Source organism: Haliotis rubra, unplaced genomic scaffold (assembly GCF_003918875.1).
Source record: "Haliotis rubra isolate DU_JTF1 unplaced genomic scaffold, ASM391887v1 Scf54, whole genome shotgun sequence".
In the NCBI taxonomy this organism is placed as follows: domain Eukaryota; kingdom Metazoa; phylum Mollusca; class Gastropoda; order Lepetellida; family Haliotidae; genus Haliotis; species Haliotis rubra.
Window position 1 is genome coordinate 2,191,362 of NW_025767235.1, and position 24,357 is coordinate 2,215,718.

Here is a 24,357-nt window from a genome sequence, read left to right on the forward strand (position 1 = left end):
TCGCCTCTTACAACAAGCATGGGTTACTGAACCCGGACCTTCACGGGTCGCGGAACAGTGTCTATCTCTACACAGTTTAAGAAACGTGAAGGCGCTCTCACTCTTTCTTTCAAATTAAAGAGCTGTCTTCAGAATAAATGAAATGATGAGTTTCGAAAAAGCTCTTTGAACATACAGTTTTGACTCTTACAAAATCAGGAAATATATGATTTAAAGGTATCAAACAGCACAACTTTATATTGATTAAATCTTTTTGATCATGTTAGCACCAATTTACCTCCCTTTTTGCATTTCCAACCCATTTGCTGAACTTTACTCATGTTTAAAGCTTGGAATTGACAATTTTTTAAATTGTTGGTGGTTTTTTGGATGGCCATCTTGGATTTTGCCTCGCTCTGAGTTTGAGCTACCAGACCGGCATGACCATCACACATTTTCGATATGTTGAGACCATAACCACTTCAAACAACATAAAAAGTGTTTGGTCCCTCTGAGTGGTACCAAAACAACCTCTGGCTCATGGCCTAAATAGGCCCCATATAGAATCTACTGAGTAGGCCAACTATTGAATCTACAAATGTTTGTATAAAATGTATGCTGTTGTCACTAGGGGTCTTATTATTGAATCAAATTACAACCATTTCAAGAGGATGCTGCTTTTTACAACGAATATGTGGTACTGGATGTAGTAAACATTCCGCTTCGTGTTCCTGAATGCAGAACAATGGACAATACAAAAAGAACAGTTACTGGTCTTGGGGAGAGTCCATACAAATGTACACCACTCGTACTCCAGGCGAGCACACCTTGGTATAGTGCAAAGTCGTCTAGTTATTTCATAATTTATATTGTTTAGGGGCAGGGGGTTGGGGTTGGGAAGGTGTGTTTGATTTTGAGTGGGGCTGTCACCAATTTCGTACACATGTACGGGGTGGGTGTGTGGAGGTCAACCATTTTGTACATGAAAATATGCAAAACGTATGAAGGGGGGTGTCACATGCTTTGAACATCAGGGGCGGATACAGCCTTTTGAGAAAAGGGTGATGCACAGTTCATTTTCACCCGTTTTCATGAGTTTCAATGGTCATTTAATAAACTTTCAGGACAAAGGGGGGGGGGGGGCACCCTTGAGGCCCCCTCTGGATCCGCCTATGTACATACTTGGGTGGTTGCGCCTGATCGTATCCTGAGACACTGCTCATAATATCAGCCACATGCAAGGTTTGTCTGTACAAGACTTCATTTACAAACCGATACATGTGGAATATTTACTTGTGGCATTAAACAACAAACATATACGCATTTCAAACTGTTTCAGTAACAAATTTGTCCCCAGACATTGACATGGTGGACGTTTTTGTAAAGTACCACATCAACTAAGTTACTCGCAGGGTCCCCAAACATCGGTTATTTCGGAGTTTCAGTACGTGACGTCATTCTTTTGCTTATTATTGAACCCGTAGAGAAGTAGTGATAAATATCAGGAAGTATGCGTTTCCCTGTATCACACCGAACGTTCTGTGAAGGGCTCACTGCTCAAACACACGTCACGATTTTCTTACTGATAGAATCACACAGTCGCGCGGAGACTATGACACAGGGTAAGTACCTACAAATTCAGAAGACCTATTTGTAATAGTAAAGGCAAAGTATTTTATGGATGACAACTTCTTTATTTTATCACAATGCAATGTTGCCGCATAGATCATTATACCGAAACAAAGCATCAGAACAGAAGGAAGACGTCTCCATCAATAAAATATCTTGCCTTTACTGTTACTGATCAACATATTATATGCTTGTCAAACAGTTCAGCTTACGTGTGGCCTCTCATGATAACAATATGCTGCCAGACAGGAGTATTCATAAAAAGGAGAAGACTGAAAGGGTCTGCACCGACTAAAAGCACATGTAGCCTACACACAGGTGTTCGAATGAAGGGAGTGAGTTTAGGTTTACGCCGCTTTTAGCAATAGTCCAGCAATATCACGGCGGGGGACACCAGAAATGGGCTTCATTGTACCCATGTGGGGATCGAACCCAGGTTTGGGGCGTGACGAGCGAACGCTTCAACCACTGGGCTACCTCACCGCCCCGTTCGAATGAAGGTGTCTGCCAACTTAATATCCCAGAAATATTTTTATATTTAGCACTGGTTTGATAGTAACGTCAGTTACTGCTAATTGTCATACTTTGTGTAGTTTCTACAGTACAAACCTTGTTAGGATAAAATGTAGATATAAATATATTTTTGGTGACACCTATATATTATATAATTATTACTCATTCAGTCATTTATTGAATAACAGTGCGCCGATGGATTGAAACACATTAAAAGTTACCACCGAAATTATAGTATGAAAATGGCTTTAGGATAAATGAAAGATAAGGAAATCAAAGCTTTCGGTTTCGTTTAAGGACCAAACTGTTACATGGTTGTTGACATCTATTTTGATGTATTATAACATCAAAACATGATTTTATCTGTTAACATAATCTATGTCTTTATTGAAGTTTCATATTTATTTATCGTTCTAAACCCAGGCCTTGTCGCTAATCTATACCAGGAAACAGGAAAGGCAGTGCGTTCTTATAACTGATTATTCGCACGACTAATGGGGAGGAGAAAGTAATGGCTGTACATTTTTCCTCATATGCGCATGCGCAAGAAAACATCAACAGCTTTGTATTCCGTGTGCCACCGTTCGAATGTTTACATTGTCATGTGTGATACTGACATATAAAGATGGATTCAAATTGATGATGATCTGTACAATAGGCAGTTGAAATACTTATATCCACAACATCAGTTGAAAATGTTTGGCTGTTGTGCCTCGCAGGTGAGTGAACGAACGTGAAAAAGGTTCACATTTCGATATGACAGAAAACAGCTGATAGTTCTCCACATTGTTACAAACTTGACTTTCGTTGACAATATTCCATTTTAGATTTGGCAAGAGAATTGTCTGCAGGGTGCAGTTGATTGTCATCGCTCTAACTGACTCAGGCTTCACTGAATCAGTGGCTAACTACATTTATCGCTATATCATATGTTGATGGCACTCTCACTGTTTAAAGGTAGCCTAAGCAGGTCTGAAGCATAATATTTCATAATCTGTGAAATAGTCTTGGACAGACGTTTTTAGCTATTGCATACACATATGTCAGGGATCAGTAATGTTTGAAATTACATGACACGTCTGAGGAGGTTTTACATGCAATCTTTAGAAAAAAATAAAGGAAGAGAATTATCAGTTTAATAGGTTTTTAGAATGTTATACAGAAGTACATATGGTAGAAACTTATATTGTTGAGGAAACTATGCTTACCCCAGACTTGAAGATTGAGTGTCATGCAGATTTGTAGTAAGGCTAGCTGTATTAGAGGCTCCACAGTTGTGAAAAATACTGTAATACAAGAGCCTTATACATTACATACTAACATATCTCTAACTCCGATATCCAGCTCAGCTCAGCTGCTCAAAGGCGCTTAGTTTTTTCCCTCGTTCACTGGATGTCAATCTCAACTCCCTGGGATCATACAACTCTTGCAGCCGCTAGGCGCACCGAGTTAGTGTGGCTTTCCCATCCTTACAATGTACCCATTCACAGCTGGGTTGACTGGGACCCATAGTCACAGTACTTTGTCCAAGTTCACCGCACGCTTGCTGTACCCGCAACTAGGTGTTTGCACATATTCATGTGGAAACCATCTAGTCATATACCAATGGATTCGTGGGTTCTTTTAAGTGCACAGGGTTGTGTACTGTGCACAGGGTTGTGTACTGTACACTAAGGGCTGTGACAACACTGAAAGAGTCTGCACACAAAGTTGACTCCAAGGTTTTTACACCCGGTCACAGTTGGGCTCGATCCCGTCACCTCAAGCTCGCTGGATCACTAGCCTGGCGCTTTAGACAGTTCGCCCACCTCACCCCCAACTGATGAGGCATTGTACTCTGAAGCACGACGGTTGTTCATAAACATATAGCTTGATATTTTTTACAATTCCATTTGAAAGGTTTCATTTAACAGTTAATGTCCTCTGAGGTGTACAACAGTGTGTGTGTATAAAATTCTCTCTTAGTATGTTGTTTAATCAGTGTCAAGATATGTATATCAATGGTATATGTGCCTATATATTTCCCTTGTTCTTCCACATGTTCCAGACAGTAGGGTCTCAGTACACACAGCTGCATGATCATTTAGCTGACAACTTGTGGAAGCTGATAGGCTTACCACTAATACCAGGAAGTGTCAAACAGCTCTTTTATCTTTATCATACATATCAATGTGTTTGGATCATAATTCCAGTATCACATGACTGTATAGCTTCATGTTGCATTATTAAAACTTGACCAATGTCTCAGCTTAACAACGATAAAGCGGGCAGTGGGGTAGCCTAGTGATTAAGGCGTTGGCTCGTCACGCCGAAGACCTGCGTTCGATTCCCCACATGGACACAATGTGTGAAGCCCATTTCTGGTGTCCCCCGCCGTGATGTTGTTAGAATATTGATATAAGCGGCGTAAAACCCAACTTACTCACTCACTCACTCAATGATAAAGCTCTTCTGTATCACATGATCAACTGCAGTTACAACATGATAATGTGTTCCTTAAAGGTCACATGCAACGTAAAACACAACATTGCAGATTCTGATACCGTTCGGTATGGACTTGAAAAATAACGCGATGAAAAAAAAATGCACGAAATCGTAGTTCAAACGATTCACTAATTTTCCCCCAGCGCTTGGGGGAATTCAAGTGGTTTCAACAGCTGGGCTGCGCTCATAGCACATGCGCAGTGAAATAGTTTTCGAACCACCCGTTACACTTGAGTGCACACCCACCCGCTGTGACTGGGTTCGGTATCCCGGCTGCTTCGTTTCTTGGGAAGCTAACCCAAGTACCCAATATTGCACTTTTGATTTGCGATTGTACGCTTATAATTTTGTTCATATGTTTTTTCATAACCAGCAATGTATATTATATGTCATGAATAAGTGATAATTGTGTTTTAATTATGTTTGATTTTTTTGGTTGCATGTGACCTTTAATATTGCTAAGTCATTCTTTTGTGTTTTCCTTACATAATCATAATATTGTTTCCATGGTTATCACCACGAAGACCCTGTGTATGACCATGGCGATGATCATCATGATGCTGAACATGATGAATGCCGCTACACCATGGCTGTAATGATATCTAGTGTTGTTGAAGTCATGCTCCCCTCTCTGCTCCAGCGTAGTGTAATCACTGTCATTATCATAATTACTTAATTAGGAATGTTAGCATGGTACGTTGGCATTGGAGAGAGGTTAGTTCTTATGCTGCAGGTCCAAACTGGGGGGATTACTTAGTGCAGGTTATTTTTAAGCACATGCCTTTACACGGCTTTAGTTCCTCAATCTCTGGTTACCATGGTTTTGTCATGTTTAAATATCAGTGATACTGACTTGTCAATCATGAAGTACGGTTATTATATTTCAGCATCTATTAGCAAGCAACTATAGTCTAACTATCTCTCTCTGTAGTGATATTGAACTGATTTCATAAGCAGGAGAGAGCTGATAACCTGTGACTGCTTTGTAAAACAACAACACTGCAGTGATTTGATAGCAGGGATAGAAATACTTTTTTTTCTAAGTGTGCCTTAGGGCACCAGGTAAATATTTTAGGTGTGCCTTTCAGAAATCAGGTGTGCACACGTTTTTAGAATAAATGACTGTAGCAAAGATGATGATCTTTTGAAATTTATTGTCAGAAAACAACAAATGTAACCAGTTTTCTGTTATCACTGATATGTCTTCTGTTTAAGATGGCTTTCTTATGTTTCTTTTGTTCTGCTTTCCCAGCACCTTTAATAGCTAAGAATTGTGTGAGAGGTCCACTTTTTCAATCTATCTAACATACACAATTTCCTCTTCAATAACTGAACTATCAGTACTCCCAACACTCTAAATGAAAAAACAACCAGATTTCTTTACATGAACCATCATAATTCCAGTGATTTCCTGGGCGATAAAGTCAATAAATGTTTTTACTTGGTTGTCATTTGCATAAGTGTTTTGTTTGGCTATTAAGTGACTAAAGGTGTGTTATGTCTTAGGCGTGCTATAAGGGCACACTAATACATGGGGTATTTCGAACCCTGGATAGGTATGTGTACATCACTGTATGATGTTACATCACTGTATGATGTTAGATGTATATGGGAGCTCAGGTAGCCCCATCAACTACAATGTGTTGTGTGGAGTTTCATCCCTTGGGTATACAAGAAACCAGATATCATGGGTTTGAGTCACGAGTTCAAGTATACTGAACATTAGAAATGCACCACACTAAAATGCACCGAAGATGCTCTGATATCATGGGTACATTTCAGTCTGACGGGGATATTTCGTATTATATGGCTGGTGCATTTCTAATGTTGTTCAGTATAGTTTCAGTCTCTTTTAATAATGACAAGAAACTTGAAACCCAGATAAGTAAACATAAACTTATTGTTATTCACAATTTCAAACTCCGAGTCACAAGCCGTGTTTGCTGCCATGTTTGTTTAAGAGGTAACAGGAGCGGATAACTCTAAATCAATGTGAATGAATCTGGTACTAAACATCCTGCATTTTGCGCTGCGCATTTATCAGCGGAAGTCAATTACTAAACTATTGACTTTTTTTCGTCGCTACCATCGATTAATTGCTGTGGAGACTCAACAATAGCAATCTATCGATAGTTCGATGTACGTTACAGCACTAGTCCTGGTTATGTGTCTAGGTTTGTCAGCACCACCAGTTTCACCATGAGACCTGCATCACGGTTTTCTTCCTATATCCAGCTGACACATCATGATATACATTATATACCCATGTAAACTTAGGATAGTAATATCAAATTCCGTATTGCACCCAATATTTCGTATTGAATCCCTGCTGGTTCTTCTTTCTAAAGCTCAGCACTTTCCGGGATTATCTACCACTTGTTTGTTCCTTCATACAAGTTTGTATGTATTAAAATATGAATGAATTTCATTAGAATGGTGTCATTATTTTGCCTATGGTAAGTTGTGAAAGTGGGACTTGATTCATGATGTCATGCGGAGGAATGTATGATCGAGGTCAGTTGCATGATCCACCCACGTGCTGAGTGATACTTAATGTCAAACTAACCGGAATGCGGAAGAATCGAGGGGCGTGAACATATGTACCGCTACGCTATGTTTTGTTTTATTAAGTAACAGATTAATGCAAGATCATGAGAGGGTATATAATAAATATAGAATGTCAGATTAGTATTATTACTGCATTTGGATGTTTTGTATTGAACTCGAAGATGTCATTGGAGCAGAGAAACAACTCGTTCTTCAAACTCATTGTTTTTCTGCTCCCATGACATCCTCGAGTTCAATACAAAACATCCAAATGCACTAGTAAGACGTTCTATATCTGTATTGTAACTGTTATGCTCTCATACAACACTATTAATGGGTTATCTCCACTGCATGTCTGGGTTAGATGTGGTCCCAAGTTACCTTTCATTGTTGCATCTCAGAGTGAGGTGGTGAACTACAAACAATATATAGCAGGCATAAGTTTACAGATATCCAAATACGAATGTTGTTTTACTCATGTTAACAGGTGGCCTGCTGCTGTGGTCCAGCATCATGTGCTCTGTGTTGCAAATGTCTGCCGAAGATCAACGAGTCCACCGGGTCGAGGATCATGTACACCATCTTCTTCATACTGGTGTTTGTGGTGGCCTGCCTCATGCTCTCTCCACAGCTGGAGGAAGTCTTCAGGGAGAGGGTGAGTAGCATTCTGTTAACATTGTACCAGGTGTGTGTGCTCCAGACATGACCTCTGTGTGTGTGTGTGTGTGTGTGTGTGTGTGTGTGTGTGTGTGTGTGTGTGTGTGTGTGTGAGAGAGAGACATTGTACCAGGTGTGTGTGCTCCAGACGTGACCTGTGTGTGTTTGACATTGTACCAGGTGTGTGTGCTCCAGACATGACCTGTGTGTGTCTAACATTGTACTAGGTGTGTGTGGTGTGTGTGCTCCAGACATGACCTGTGTGTGTGACATTGTACCAGGTGTGTGTGCTCCAGACGTGACCTCTGTGTGTGGTGTGTGTGCTCCAGATATGACCTGTGTGTGAGAGACATTGTACCAGGTGTGTGTGGTGTGTGTGCTCCAGACGTGACCTCTGTGTGTGGTGTGTGTGCTCCAGACATGACCTGTGGGGTGGGGGGGGAAGACATTGTACCAGGTGTGTGTGGTGTGTGTGCTCCAGACGTGACCTGTGTGTGTGTGGGGAAGACATTGTACCAGGTGTGTGTGGTTTGTGTGCTCCAGACATGACTTCTGTGTGTGTGTGTGAGACATTGTACCAGGTGTGTGAGGTTTGTGTGCTCCATGACCTCTGTGTGTGCGCGCGCACACGTGCGTGCATGCATGCGTGTGTGTGTGTGTGTGTGTGTCATGTACCATGTGTGGGGGTTGTGTACTCCAGACATGACCTGTGTGTGTGTGTGTGAGAGAGTGAGAGAGACATTGTACCAGGTGTGTGTGGGTTGTGCGCTCCAGACATGACCACTGTCTCTGTCTCTCTGTGTGTGTGTGTGTGTGTGTGCATGCATGTGTGTGTGTGTGTGAGAGAGAGAAAAACAGACATTGGACTGGGTGTGTGTGTGATGCAGCCATGACCTTGTGTGTGTGTGTGTGTGTGTGTGTGTGTGTGTGTGTGTGTGTGTGTGTGTGTGTGACATTGTACCAGGTGTGTGTGGTATGTGTGATCCAGACATGACCTGTGTGTGAGACATTGTTGTAGGTGTGTGAGGTTTGTGTGCTCCTGACATGACCTCTCATTGTGTGTGTGCGTGCGTGAGAGAGAGAGAGATTGTACCAGGTGTGTGTGGTTTACGTGGTCCAGACATGAGCTCTCTGTGTGTGTGTGTGTGTGTGTGTCATGTACCATGTGTGGGGGTTATGTACTCCAGACATGACCTGTGTGTGTGTGTGTGAGAGAGTGAGAGAGACATTGTACCAGGTGTGTGTGGGTTGTGCGCTCCAGACATGACCACTGTCTCTGTCTGTCTGTGTGTGTGTGTGTGTGTGTGTGTGTGTGTGTGTGTGTGTGTGTGTGTGTGCATGCATGCGTGTGTGTGTGTGTGAGAGAGAGAAAAACAGACATTGGACTGTGTGTGTGTGTGATGCAGCCATGACCTTGTGTGTGTGTGTGTGTGTGTGTGTGACATTGTGTGTGAGACATTGTACCAGGTGTGTGTTGTATGTGTGATCCAGACATGACCTGTGTGTGAGACATTGTTGTAGGTGTGTGAGGGTTTTGTGTGCTCCTGACATGACCTCTCATTGTGTGTGATGATTTTCGCGTCGTGAGAGAGAGAGATTGTACCAGGTGTGTGTGGTTTACGTGGTCAGACATGAGCTCTGTGTGTGTGTGTGTGTGTGTGTGTGTGTGTGTGTGTGTGTGTGTGTGTGTGTGTGTGTGTGTGTGTGTGCAGTAGGTTGTGTGCAGCAGCACTCCAGACATGACCTGTGTGTATTGTGGGACAGATATGACTTATGCATAGTTAAGATTTCTTTTTATATTAAGATATTAAGCTGAATTAATCATATTCTCATTCATGTGCTCTCATGCAGATAAAGTCCCAGTTTCATAGTTTCCCTTCCGTCCCCTCATTATAACTCCATAATCATAATCCAACCCTTCCTGTTTTGATGAACATCCCCTTGGCTGGATATCCAATTAACATACCTACATATAAAATCAAAGTCTTAATGCATCAAAATAAAGAACTGACAATGTCAAGATGCAAAAGTAAACTGTTTGCTGATATGCATTTGCAACATTTGCATCAGCCTGTGACAACCCAACCTAAACATGACTTGCCTATAAAGTGTTTCAAATGAGCACGTCAAATCAAGGCCATTGCGGCTCAGTCAGTAGTGAGGTTTTAATATTTGTTCCAAGGTTAATGCAGGTTATGGGTTCAATCCGTGGGTCTGTCAGCAGTGGCTTGGCTGCAGTGGCTTCTGTCACGTTCAGTCAGCCCACCTTCTGTCACTGTGAGGTATGCAGCAGACATGCCCCTTGGCACAGCTTCTGCTGCTGCATCCTTTGATGCAGTATCGGGGGTGGTTGTAGAGATATCAAAGGAAACAACACTGCATCCATGCTACAATGCAAGATAATGTGAAGTGTTGGAAGAAATACACACTGCCATTTTAGAAAGTAGTCAAATGTAACGTATGTTATATTTGGGATTACACTTTCTCAGTAAAGTACAGATTCTAGCACTTTTTGGGGGTTGCGTCACATCTGGGATTCGAAGTCCGCAGTCAAGACTACCTAGTTGTCCAGCTTCCATTTGTGGAAGACCACGATGGCTGAAGCGGTCTGACTGCAGTCTAAACTACTCTTTGTGCTGACTTCGATTAGGTGCCTGACTCTGAGGGTGTGGGTTCGAATCCCGGATGGGACTCAATCCCAAAAAGTACTAGAATCTGCACTTTACTGAGAAAGTGTTATCCCACATATAACATACATTACAAGTGTTGGAAGGTTTTCATAAACCATAACCACTGTAATATATTCTCATTTAAGATAATTTAAACAGTTTAAGCTTGTTCCATGATAATTTTATTACATGTGATGAGTGACTGGTATTTTCAACCTGCTTTCCTGTAATTCAAGTTAATGTTGGAAGTTAATCCCCCATCATGATAGGAAGCCAGTTTTGTCCGACCTGTATTGATTATATTCCAAGCAGGTAAGAACCTGGTAGAATGAAACCGTGGCACCTGTGTATTTGTGACATATTTCGGCTGGCTGTTTGCTGGCCCAATATTTGAGAGTGTAGAAACTCCGCGGCCATGTTTGTGATGTTACTTGTGATCCAAAGACTGCCTTCCCTTGATTCTGCCAGGTGTAAATCTATAACAAACAAAACACACTGGAGCTCAACATGTTACATGGCGGGGATTGTTAGCCACAACAGGTCCCATTTTACTTTTTCATTGTGTTTCACTAAAATCAGGGCCTTGTGATATAGTGGTTTGTGGGGATGGCAACACTGGGAAAGCAGGCTGAAATCACTTACTTTGTTATGTTTGTAGGGAGCATTCAGTACACAATTTGGACAAGAGTCATGAAAAAATGGACTGTTGTTTTGCTATTAAACTATAAACAGTTGTGTAATCATCGAACGTTTGTGACTTTGTGGCTCATTTTTTCCATTGGAGGGTCACAGAATATATGGACAAACGTTTTGTGTGCATTTAATACACTTGTGTGTTACATTTCTCAGGCCCCTTTTTGTTAAAGTCTTTGAATGGCTTTTATTAATTACTTTAGCTAATATTGGCCAAGGTTGTAGTCAGCTGTTGTGCTGGATGTAATTATGTAATTATGATTACTGAATCTAAAAAAATGTTCACATCATTCATGAGGTGAATCTAAAAATGTTCACATCATTCATGGAATGCATGCATCAGGTCTTCTGAGATTTGAGACAATTGGCCTGGCTTATTTGACACAAGTTGAATTTTCGTCTACCCTGTTCATACATTGAGGCAGAGCTTATGGTGTTGTCATGGATCTTGACTGACTGAGTTTGGTTTTACGCCGCTTTTAGCAATATTCCAGCAACATCACGGCGGGGGACACCAGAAATGGGCTTCACACAATGTGCCCATGTGGGAACCCGGTGCCCATGTCCGTCATGGATGTTGTATGGTGTTAGTCAGTCAGTTCTTCCCTAATAAATTCTTGTGCAAAGTAGTAATTCACTTTTTGCAAACCATTAAAGGTTTAGTGTTCTAACAGAAGAAAGAGTAGCCATATGGGAGGGAAGTGGAAGGAACGGCAAGTTTGGTCTGAGATCAACATTTCCTTGTTTAATGTTTAGAACTTTGATTTTTTTTCCAACATAAGCTTGTGCTTAATTGTCATTTTCATCATGTGAATTGATATGGACTTCTCATTAATTCAATAAATACTGTCTGCGAGGAAAGGGCACTTGAATATTTTCAAACGATGCCAGGCAAATGTATTTTTTTCAGTTAAACAGGGCCTGATTTAGTGTTTTCAACAAACCCCTCCCCAACCACTAAAAAACAAGTGGTTGCTCCCTTCTCACTGGTTTACAAGATATATGCAAATCAATCATTTTCTGTTGACCATGTTGCCAGTATAATTTATTGTTTCAATCGCATGATATGATACTGCTTGGAAATTGGTATTAAACCAAAACCTGAACCAAACAGTTTGGCCCCAGAAAAATAAAACCAGTAGATTAATGACAATGTTGATGAATGGTACCTCAATGGTTTGCTGATCGTAATATCAGTGACTGCATTGTGTGGTCCAGATATGATTAATGACAAGCTTCCATCATATAGACTGAATATTGAGAGAGTCAGATTACAATCAACACTGTTTTTTGTTATTCAGGTGCCAGCATTCAACGACACATGTGTCATGTTGAATGTAGGCCCCAACTGCAGCCGCTTGATGGGGTATAAGGCCGTATATCGCCTGTGTCTGGGCGTGGTCATCTTCCACTTCCTGCTGATGTTGCTGACACCCTTCGTGCCGAGCAGCAACCACTGGCGTGCGTCAGTACACAATGGGTAGGCCGTGCAGTTACTCGGGGGTTTGCTGGGTTTTAAGTTTCTTGTTTTATTTGATGTCACGTTACATGGCTTAAATAGAAAGATGAGGAAGAGTGTCTAATGGTTGGGTGTGGTTATAGATAGAAGATAAGATATTTCTGACAGTTATACTGACTGACTGAGTTTGGTTTTACGCCGCTTTTAGCAATATTCCAGCAACATCATGGCGGGGGACACCAGAAATGGGCTTCACACAATGTACCCATGTGGGGATTCGAACTCGGGTCTTTGGCGTGGCGAGCCAACACTTTAACCACTAGGCTACCCCACCGCCCCTCTGACAGTTATATACAGACACTACTTATATGTGACACTTTATGCATGGAGGGCAATGGAGTAGCTCACTGGTTACATTATCCACCTGAATTTGATTCCCAGCTTAGGTACTGTGTGAGAAGCCTTGTTATCTTGCTATAATAAGGGACACAATAGTCTTCTCATGGAGTGTGTCTTCTAGATCCGCATGTTTCTCTCTACAGGTACTGGATCTTCAAGTTTCTGGTTCTGTGTGGACTCTGTGCTGGGGCATTCTTCATCCCCTCAACGTACAGTCTCTGTAAGGATGAAATATTGATATATTTTTTCAACTCTTTTGTTAGTTGTAATAATATCATTGTTTATGTTAGTAATAATGATTATTTAAGTATCTGGTTACTAGGGATATTTGGTGTTGTTTCCAGACTGGATGTACATTGGCATGGCTGGGGGATTTCTTTTCATCATCTTGCAGCTGATACTCTTGGTGGACTTCACTCACTCCTGGAATGCAGCCTGGTAGGTTGAGGGTGGTGATCAGTAGTACAGTGGCTGCCTGGTTCATGGAGGGTGGTGGGCAGTAGTACAGTGACTGACTGGTTCATGGAGGGTGGTGAGCAGTAGTACAGTGGCTGACTGGTTCATGGAGGGTGGTGGGCAGTAGTACAGTGACTGACTGGTTCATGGAGGGTGGTGGGCAGTAGTACAGTGGCTGCCTGGTTCATGGAGGGTGGTGGGCAGTAGTACAGTGACTGCCTGGTTCATGGAGGGTGGTGGGCAGTGGTACAGTGGCACTGGTCAGTAGGAGGGTGGTGGGCAGTAGTACAGTGGCACTGGTTCATGGAGGGTGGTGGGCAGTAGTACAGTGCTGACTGGTTCATGGAGGGTGGTGGGCAGTAGTACAATGACTGCCTGGTTCATGGAGGGTGGTGGGCAGTAGTACAGTGACTGCCTGGTTCATGGAGGGTGGTGGGCAGTAGTACAGTGACTGACTGGTTCATGGAGGGTGGTGGGCAGTAGTACAGTGGCTGACTGGTTCATGGAGGGTGGTGGGCAGTAGTACAGTGGCTGCCTGGTTCATGGAGGGTGGTGGGCAGTAGTACAGTGGCTGACTGGTTCATGGAGGGTGGTGGGCAGTAGTACAGTGGCTGCCTGGTTCATGGAGGGTGGTGGGCAGTAGTACAGTGGCTGACTGGTGCATGGAGGGTGGTGGGCAGTAGTACAGTGACTGACTGGTTCATGGAGGGTGGTGGGCAGTAGTACAGTGGCTGCCTGGTTCATGGAGGGTGGTGGGCAGTAGTACAGTGGCTGACTGGTTCATGGAGGGTGGTGGGCAGTAGTACAGTGGCTGACTGGTGCATAGAGGGTGGTGAGCAGTAGTGCAGTGGCTGCCTGGTTCATGGAGGGTGGTAGGCAGTAGTACAGTGGCTGACTGGTTCATGGAGGGTGGTGGGCAGTAGTACAGTGACTGACTGGTTCATGGAGGGTGGTGGGCAGTAGTACAGTGGCTGCCTGTTTCATGGAGGGTTGTGAGCAGTAGTGCATGTATTCATTTATTCTGTGAATGAATACTCCATATAAGAAGTGATAAAAATAATGATTGAAGTCAGTATTGTGTTAAAAAATACAAGTAATTTGCAATACATTGTCATTGTGTAGATAGCAAAATGAGTCTATGTATCTGTGTAGTCTGTATTGAAATGTTTTCAGTTCATGCCTACCACATTTGTGTGGGTGTTTTCCATTGGTCCTGAACAGTGGACAATGTCCTGTATATCCTCAGCATATCTTCAGAGATGTTTCTTAGCCTTACATCGCGGAGGTTTTTCCTGAATAACACAACTTTGTTAACAGCCTGTCTCTTGCATTTTGTGATTTTGCATGATGAGGATGATAAATATATAGTGACCATGTTAGTTTCTGCTTGTAGGGTGGGCAGGAAGTCTGGCACTGGCTCCAGGAACAACTGTGGGTATGCAGGTAAGGATGATGGTCTCACAACCTGGCATTCTCATGCCTGCAGCTGTGTAGAGTTGCCTCCCTTGTTGATCAGTTTGTAGTGGATTGAATCCTAGCTGGCCATGTTGGTTATCCTCTGTTTGAGCCATGTCTTTGCATGTGGAGTCAACTTATTTAGGCTTATCAGGGTTAAGAAGTTACTTGATACCTTGTAGCTGCTCACCCGAACATTGTTTACTGTTATATGTTGATGAACTGCCTGTGTATCTTCACGACAGGCACCCTGATGATTGCTGTGATATTCTTCATTATCGGTGTGCTGGGCGTTGTGATGCTGTTTGTCTACTATGCACCGAATGACTGCAACACCAACAAGATCTTCATCGGCATCAACACTGGCCTCTGCGTCACCATCTCCATCATCACCCTGCTGCCATGTACAGAGAAGTGTAAGTGGATGCCTTGGCTTGTGATGTGTGGTTACACTCAGACATAACAGTCTACAACTTAACTGTTTGATATAAATGATACTTACATGTATACTAAATCAACATGTCATGATAGAAACTGCCATCTGAAACTATGTGTATACACTGTGTATTCCACTCTTGTTCTGCATGCCATGCTCTCTGTGTTCTGCCATTGTTCTGCTGTTTGTCTGCAGTTAACCCCAATGCTGGCATGCTGCAAGCTTCTGTGATCAGCTTGTATGTCCTGTACCTCACCTGGTCAGCTCTCACCAGTGAACCCCCAGAGGAAGGTGAGTCTACCACCCTTAGGGGGACAGTTGTTGCCACCCTAAGGGGGACAGTTGTTGCCATCTTTATGGGGTCAGTCAGATGTCATTTGTTGCAATCCTTAGGGTCATTTGTTGCCATCTTTAGGGGTCAGTTGTTGCCATCTTTAGGGGTCAGTTGTTGCCATCTTTAGGGGTCAGTTGTTGCCATCTTTAGGGAGTCAGTTGTTGATACCTTTAGGTGTCAGTTGTTGCCATCTTTAGGGGGGTCAGTTGTTGCCATCTTTAGGGGTCAGTTGTTGCCACCCTTAGGGTGTCAGTTGTTGCCATCCTTAGGGAGTCAGTTGTTGCTATCTTTAGGGGTCAGTTGTAGCCATCCTTAGGGGTCAGTCAGGGGTCAGTTGTTGCTATCTTTAGGGGTCAGTTGTTGCCATCCTTAGGGTGTCAGTTGTTGCCATCCTTAGGGGTCAGTTGTTGTCATCCTTAGGGGTCAGTTGTTGCCATCCTTAGGGGTCAGTTGTTGCCATCTTTAGGGGTCAGTTGTTGCCATCCTTAGGGGTCAGTCAGTTGTTGTCAGTTACATTTAGGGGTCAGTTGTTGATACCTTTAGGGGGTCACTTGTTGCTTTAGGGGTCCTTAGTTGTTGGGGTCAGTTGTTGATACCTTTAGGGGTCAGTTGTTGCCATCCTTAGGGTCAGTTGTTGCCATCTTTAGGGGTCAGTTGTTGCCATCCTTAGGGGTCAGTTGTTGATACCTTTAGGGGTCAGTTGTTGCCATCCTTAGGGTCAGTTGTTGATACCTTTAGGGGTCAGTTGTTGCCATCTTTAGGGGTCAGTTGTTGCCATCTTTAGGGGTCAGTTGTTGCCACCCTTAGGGGTCAGTCAGTTGTTGCCATCCTTAGGGGAGTCAGTTGTTGCTATCTTTAGGGGTCAGTTGTTGCCATCCTTAGGGGTCAGTTGTTGCAGTTGTTATCTTTAGGGGTCAGTTGTTGCCATCTTTAGGGGGGGTTGCCATCTTTAGGGTGTCAGTTGTTGCCATCCTTAGGGGTCAGTTATTGTCATCATCCTTAGGGGTCAGTTGTTGTTGATACCTTTAGGGGTCAGTTGTTGCCATCCTTAGGGGGTCAGTTGTTGCCATCCTTTAGGGGGAGTCAGTTGTCATCCTTAGGGTCAGTTGCCATCTTTGATACCTTTAGGGTCAGGGTAGGGTGTCAGTTGTTTACCTTTAGGGGTCAGCTTACCCTTCAGTTGTTGCCATCTTTAGGGGTCAGTTGTTGCCATCTTTAGGGTCAGTTGTTGATACCTTTAGGGGTCAGTTGTTGTCAGTTGTTGCCATCCTTAGGGTCAGTTGTTGATACCTTTAGGGGTCAGTTGTTGCCATCCTTAGGGTGTCAGTTGTTGATACATTTAGGGGTCAGTTGTTGATACCTTTAGGGGTCACTTGTTGCCATCCTTAGGGTCAGTTGTTGATAGCTTTAGGGGTCAGTTGTTGTCATCTTTAGGGGTCAGTTCTTGATACCTTTAGTGGTCAGGTTTTGCCATCTTTACGGGTCACTTGTTACACACTTGAGGGACAGTTGTTGCCTCCCTTAGTGACAGTTGATGTCACCCTTAGGGGTACGATGTTGCCACCCTTGGGGTAAGATGACACTGTCACACTGACATGAAGTTGTTCTTGAATTAGATGTCACTGATCTACCTTTGACAGTGTAAAGACAGTCTGCATAACTGCTATATTGTCAGAAGATTGCCATAACCTGTACCGCTATACATACCTAAACTCCTACACAGATGAACTGTAGTGAGGCACAATGCTCTGCTGTCTGGTGCTGGTTGTAACTGTATTCATGAAACTTACATTTTTCAATATTTTTCATATTTCATAAATATCCTGAAGATATTCATTCACATTGAAATAGATAATCATCTGACAGTTGGAGCTTTTGGTCAAGTGCTGATTTAGATGAGTGAACCCAAACATGCTGGTCACCTTCAAAGTGTCAAATTTACAGGTACTGAATTTGGGAAAATTCTGACCTTAGGGCTTGTATTCCAGTGAACATCTTGGAGACCTTTGCCACGAAGACTCAGCGCCTCTCCCAGCAGAAGGATGCACATGCCGTGAAGATAGGTCAGGTGGGCCAGCACTTCCACCGGGAGGCCAACATGTCATCTTTGTATCAGTGTCGACCAGATCCATCTTTCCCAGAAGCTGATCTCATCTCCGCTTATGCCGGACTCCTCATCACGTTTATCATGGCTGTATACTCCAGGTAGGTGGGCAATGCTTTCATGGACATCTTTGAGGTGATGAACTGTCAGCATCATTGTCAGCTGTGTCAACAATTTCCTTCCAAATATGAACTACTGACAAACAAATATTCTCACTAACAATACTCAGCCACCAATAGTATGTGTTGAACGTTTCATCTCCCTTTCCTAAGAGTATGTAGGATCTTCACATACAACAATGTTCTATTGTCCCCAGCAATACTGCATGGCTTTGGTAGCAGTATCTGATATGGATACAAGAGTATGTAGGATCTTCACATACAACAATGTTCTATTGTCCCCAGCAATACTGCATGGCTTTGGTAGCAGTATCTGATATGGATACAAGAGTATGTAGGATCTTCACATACAACAATGTTCTATTGTCCCCAGCAATACTGCATGGCTTTGGTAGCAGTATCGGATATGGATATAAACTGTGATGGCTAGAAGCTGCCTGTCGGTGTAGTTTGAAGAAGTCTTCCAAAGTATTCCGTGATAGTGGTATGAAGTTTGGGGGATGTGATGGCCTTGAGCAATGTTGTGCTGTACCAACCATTTCATGTTGCCATGTTTCAGTGTCCGGACGTCCAACCAGTCACACAAACTGGGCATCCGCCGGGGATCAGCAGCGGTGAGTGGGCCCAGTTTACCTACTGAGATGTCTGTAAGGGTAGCTTCTTCTCAGTGTAGGCATGTCCTGATTGCGTTTCGTGGCTGGTCAGGACCAGACTCATGTTCATGGGTTTCATAATAGTGGTTATATATCTACGACCTTCACATCTCAAGCTCTCCTCTCATTCTGTAACTAGTTGTGCATCTGTGACAACTATCCTCACCATCAGACTGTAATGACATTCCACCAGGGTACAAAGACATGCCATCTGTGAAGCACCACATTGTCACCAGCTGATCCACATATATTAGCTGATTCTCATACCTACCAGCTGATCCTCATATATACCAGCTTATCCTTATATACACCAGCTGATCCTTATGTGTAGCAGCTGATCCTTATATGTATACCAGCTGTTCCCTATGTGTACCAGCTGAACATTATATATACCAGCTGTTCCTCATATATACCTGCTGTTCCTTATCTATACTAGTTGATCCTTATATATACTAGCTGTTCCTTATGTGTACCAGCAGATCCGTATATATACCACCTGATCCTTATATGTACCAGCTGTTCCTTATGTGTACAAGCTGATCCTTATATATACCAGCTGTTCCTCATATATACCAGCTGATGCTTTTATATACCAGCTGATCCTTATATATACCAGCTGTTCCTTATATATACCAGCTGATCCTTATATATACCAGTTGTTCCTTATATATACCAGCTGATCCTTATACTGTTGTCATGACATGCTAATATGTACAACATGGGCGGTGGGGTAGCCTAGTGGTTAAAGCGTTCGCTCATCACACCGAAGACCTGGGTTCGATTCCCCACATGGGTACAATGTGTTAAGCCCATTTCTGGTGTCCCCCGCCCTGATATTCTTGGAATATTGCTAAAAGCGGCGTAAAAACAAACTCACTCACTCACTAATATGTACAATATGTCTGAACACTACTACTTGATTTCTCTTCAGGGAGGCAAGACGTGGTGTTGCTGTCTCATGTATAAACGTGAGTAATCTGTTCCACACATCTGTTCCAGTACAGTAGGAACATGTCATTTATTGCAGGAGATATCCTACTGGTTTCCAGAACAGATGTTTATTGTGGGACATGCGCGCTGTGTATTTCAGAATCAAGTGTTTATTAAAGGTTATGATCTGCAGGGTTTAGAAACAGGTGATTATTGAAGGCCATGGAATGAATATGTAGGTCAAGATTGGTACAAGCTGAGGTTGTGAGATCAGAATATAAAGAGATCTACCTTTAACTCACTGCTGTCTGACATTCATGGGGGTACGTCATGACATGTTGTCAGTCGGCTGTGTGTCTGTCTGACAGTCAGGGGGGTTACGTCATGACATGTTGTCAGTCGTCTGTGTGTCTGTCTGACAGTCAGGGGGGTTACGTCATGACATGTTGTCAGTCATCTGTGTGTGTCTGTCTGACAGTCAGGGGGGTTACGTCATGACATGTTGTCAGTCGGCTGTGTACGTCATGACATGTTGTCAGTCGGCCTGTGTGTCTATCTGACAGTCAGAGTGCGTCATGACATGTTGTCAGTCATCTGTGTGTCTGTCTGTCTGTCTGACAGTCATGGGGTCAGTCACGTCATGACTGTCTGTTGTCAGTCATCTGTGTGTCTGTCTGACAGTCAGGGGGGTTACGTCATGACATGTTGTCAGTCGTCTGTGTGTCTGTCTGACAGTCAGGGGGGTTACGTCATGACATGTTGTCAGTCGTCTAAAACTGTCTATTGTTGTTTGATAACACATGATGTGTCATTACAGGAGATAATCCATCAATTCATGGCGGCCAGGAGGTCGTGCAGAATGAGGCAGACGGAGTTATCTACTCCTACTCTTTCTTCCACTTTGTGTTCTGTCTGGCTGGGCTTTACATCATGATGCAGCTGACTAACTGGTACAGGTATGTACAGTTGGAGGGTACAGGTGCATGAGAGGGGAGGGTACAGGTGCATGAGAGTGGAAGGGTACAGGTGCATGAGAGGGAGGGTACAGGTGCATGAGAGGGGAGGGTACAGGTGCATGAGAGGGGAGGGTACAGGTGCATGAGAGGGAGGGTACAGGTGCATGAGAGGGAGGGTACAGGTGCATGAGAGGGAGGGTACAGGTGCATGAGAGGGAGGGTACAGGTGCATGGAGGAGGGTACAGGTGCATGAGAGGGAGGTACAGGTCCATGAGAGGGAGGGTACAGGTGCATGAGAGGGAGGGTACAGGTGCATGGGAGGGAGGGTACAGGTGCATGAGAGGGAGGGTACAGGTGCATGGGAGGGAGGGTACAGAGGGAGGGTACAGGTGCATGAGAGGGAGGGTACAGGTGCATGCGAGGGAGGTGCATGAGAGGGAGGGTACAGGTGCATGAGAGGGGAGGTACAGGTGCATGGGAGGAGGTACACAGAGAGGGAGGTACAGGTGCATGAGGAGGGAGGGTACAGGTGCATGAGAGGGAGGGTACAGGTGCATGAGAGGAGAGGGTACAGGTCCATGAGAGGGAGGGTACAGGTGCATGAGAGGGAGGGTACAGGTGCATGAGAGGGAGGGTACAGGTGCATGAGAGGGAGGGTACAGGTGCATGAGAGGGAGGGTACAGGTGCATGGGAGGGGAGGGTACTGGTGCATAAGAGGGGAGGGTACAGTTACCTGTGGTTGGGTACAGGTACATGGGGAGGGAGGAGGAAGTACAGGGGAGGGAATGTAGTATGGGAGGGTAGGGTACAGGTATGTGTAGGGCAACATGTATTTGGCTGGGGTACTGGTATGTGAGTTTGGAGAAAAGGTGGGTTTGGGGTGGAGGTATGGGGCTGTTACAGGTACGTTAGATAGGGGTAGAGGTATATGTAAGTCACATGTATGTGGGTTAGGCTAGGAGTATGGGTGTTGCATGTACATGCAATAGGGGTTGAAGTATGTGGGTGTTAGAGGTACTTGGGGTAGGGGTACAGGTATGTGGGAGTTACATGTATGTGGGTTAGGCTAGGGGTATGTGGGGGTGTTACATGTACATGCAATAGGGGTGGAGGTATGTGGGTGTTAGAGGTACTTGGGGTAGGGGTACAGGTATGTGGGAGTTACATGTATGTGGGTTAGGCTAGGGGTATGTGGGGGTGTTACATGTACATGCAATAGGGGTGGAGGTATGTGGGTGTTAGAGGTACTTGGGGTAGGGGTACAGGTATGTGGGAGTTACATGTATGTGGGTTAGGCTAGGGGTATGTGGGGGGTATGTAGGCTAGGGGGGTTGCATGTTTGTGGGTTAGGCTAGGGTATGTATGGGGGTTGCATGTTTGTGGGTTAGGCTAGGGGTATCTGGGGGTTGCATGTTTGTGGGTTAGGCTAGGGGTATGTGGGGGGTTGCATGTTTGTGGGTTAGGCTAGGGGTATGTGGGGGGTTGCATGTTTGTGGGGTAAGGGTGCGCAATGTTGGGATTACAGTTACATTGGGAATGGGTGGAGGTATGTGGGTGGTTTATGTATGTGGATGGGGGTTACATATAAGTTGGCTAGGGGTAAAGGTATCTGGGAGTTACAGGTATGTGGGGATGGGGAGGAGCTATATGGGGGTTCCATATAAGTTGGCTAGGGGTAAAGGTATCTGGGAGTTACAGGTATGTGCGATAGGAATTTAGTTAATGGCGAGTACACAAGTAATCTTAGATCCTTTCCTGTATTTTCTATTTCAGACCCGAGGAGACAAACATAGACAAGTTTGGGCTGAATTGGTCTGCAGTGTGGGTGAAGATGGCCTCCAGCTGGGTATGTGTGGCCATATACACCTGGACTCTCTTCATCCCCAAGTGCTGCCCAGGACGGAACCTGTCCTTTCCCAGACCACGCCAAGATTCGGTTGATGGTAGGCTTGAAGAGGAATGTCTCCATGATATGCCAAGATCTGGGTCTAGGTCATCAAATATATCTTCAAGAACAGTCGATGAGGATCCTCGTCCAGGATCCAGGATGTCCAGATCAAAGTCTGCTTCCCGTGACAAACTAAACAGACAGTCCCCTGCACGGACTCCTATTGAGGAGCGACCTAGCTCCAGATCATCTGCAGCTGCAAAGTCAAAGGACAGATACAGATCTCCAGCAAGGACTCCCATCGAGGACCGACCAAGTTCAAGGTCAGCTAGAAGGTCAAGATCACGTTCACCCAAAAAAGATAGAGACAGACAGAGTTCAGTATGAGCGTATTTCATGTGTGTCCCAAGGTGTTGTGATATGTGACTATAAGGACAAAGTTCAAGGTCATCAAGAAGGTCAAGATTACAGTTACCAAGAGGCAGTAGAGACTGACACAAGTGTGCAAGGTGTTATGATATGTGACTATTGATGACACAAATGTCCATATTTGTTCGTTTTTTCTAGTATTTCACTTATCATGCTAATGTACCTCAATTTCTAGCTGACTCCTGTGTCCTAGAAGAATTCCTTTTGATGCTCAGACTTCAGGTTCTCTACAAATGGCTATTGTATATGAATATTCAGGTATTCACACGTGTTTGTACGGTTTGTGTGAAACATTCTGTTGTCAACTAGCTCATGTTACCTGAAAGATAACGAATAAGAACTGGCAGTTTGAACCCCCAAGTATAACATGGTCAAGCCTTGCAGAAACATTATTATTTGAATTAGTAATTGTCATTATATGTTTGGTAATGGTAACCATGGCAACTTGTAAAAAGTTTCTTTAACCATGTTTAAGTAGCTATTGAACATAGTGAAATAATGTTAATCCCTATCTTGCTAATTCACCAATGGCTGATTCGAGAACTTCTTGTTTTTCATGTATAGAGTTATATCAGTTCGGTGTCTTGCAGAATCTGTAAAGTCATCAAAAGTGAGGAAAAGTATTAAGATTTTTTGGTGGTTGAATTTGGTAATTGAGATTTTATTAACTGTTCACTCAAGAACTTTTTAGGAGTTCAAAGATTTGTTCAAGAAGTATTGTCTCTTGATTTGGCAACCCTTTTGTGGTTAAAATCATAATTATTGAAACACGACAATTGTTGTTCCAGAACTGAATCTCAGTGTGTATAGGAATCTATATATGGAAATCTATGTGTAGAAATCTGTGTATAGGAATCTATGTATAGGAATCTATATATAGGAATCTATGTATAGGAATCTATATATAGAAATCTATGTATAGGATTCTGTGTATAGGAATCTGTATAGGATTCTGTGTATAGGAATGTATATAAAGGAATCTGTATAGTATTTTAAGTATAGGAATCTATATATAGGAATCTGTGTATAGGATTCTATGTATAGGAATCTATTATGTGGACAGAGAAAGAAGCAACCCAAATTATTGCCTTATTTCTGGCATTGACATTTTCTAGCATTGTGTAGAATAGAAATCTTATATGTGGTTGTATATTTCCCCGTACAACATGAACACTGTGAGTATATTTCCCCATACAACATGAACACTGTGAGTATATTTCCCCATACAACATGAACACTGTGTGTATATTTCCCCATACAACATATACACTGTTAGTATATTTCCCTGTACAACATGAACACTGTGAATATATATCCCCATACAACATGAACACTGTGAGTATATTTCCCCATACAACATGAACACTGTGAGTATATTTCCCCATACAACATGAACACTGTGAGTATATTTCCCCATACAACATGAACACTGTGAGTATATTTCCCAATACAACATGAACACTGTGAGTATATTTCCCCATACAACATGAACACTGTGAGTATATTTCCCCGTACAACATGAACACTGTGAGTATATTTCGCCATACAACATGAACACTGTGAGTA

General features: G+C 43.4%; 1 protein-coding gene across 3 annotated transcripts; it reads left to right on the forward strand.

Annotated features, from left to right (window-relative positions):
- Nucleotides 1–1,522: 1,522 nt before the first annotated feature.
- LOC124253336 (serine incorporator 5-like) lies at nucleotides 1,523–24,083 on the forward strand. 3 transcript variants are annotated; one of them, XM_046687090.1, is made up of 13 exons: nucleotides 1,523–1,601; nucleotides 7,640–7,807; nucleotides 12,473–12,651; nucleotides 13,173–13,249; nucleotides 13,374–13,467; nucleotides 14,879–14,928; nucleotides 15,186–15,356; nucleotides 15,572–15,667; nucleotides 17,699–17,915; nucleotides 18,493–18,547; nucleotides 19,518–19,554; nucleotides 20,334–20,472; nucleotides 22,248–24,083. In XM_046687090.1, the coding sequence occupies exons 2-13, from the start codon at nucleotides 7,724–7,726 to the stop codon at nucleotides 22,747–22,749; spliced, it is 1,701 nt and encodes a 566-aa protein (XP_046543046.1). In that variant the 5' UTR covers nucleotides 1,523–1,601; nucleotides 7,640–7,723; the 3' UTR covers nucleotides 22,750–24,083. The 3 variants fall into 3 exon arrangements, with proteins under 3 accessions (XP_046543046.1, XP_046543045.1, XP_046543044.1); XM_046687089.1 differs by lacking the exon at nucleotides 1,523–1,601 and adding an exon at nucleotides 1,801–1,926; XM_046687088.1 differs by lacking the exon at nucleotides 1,523–1,601 and adding an exon at nucleotides 2,674–2,840.
- The last annotated feature ends 274 nt before the right edge of the window (nucleotides 24,084–24,357 follow it).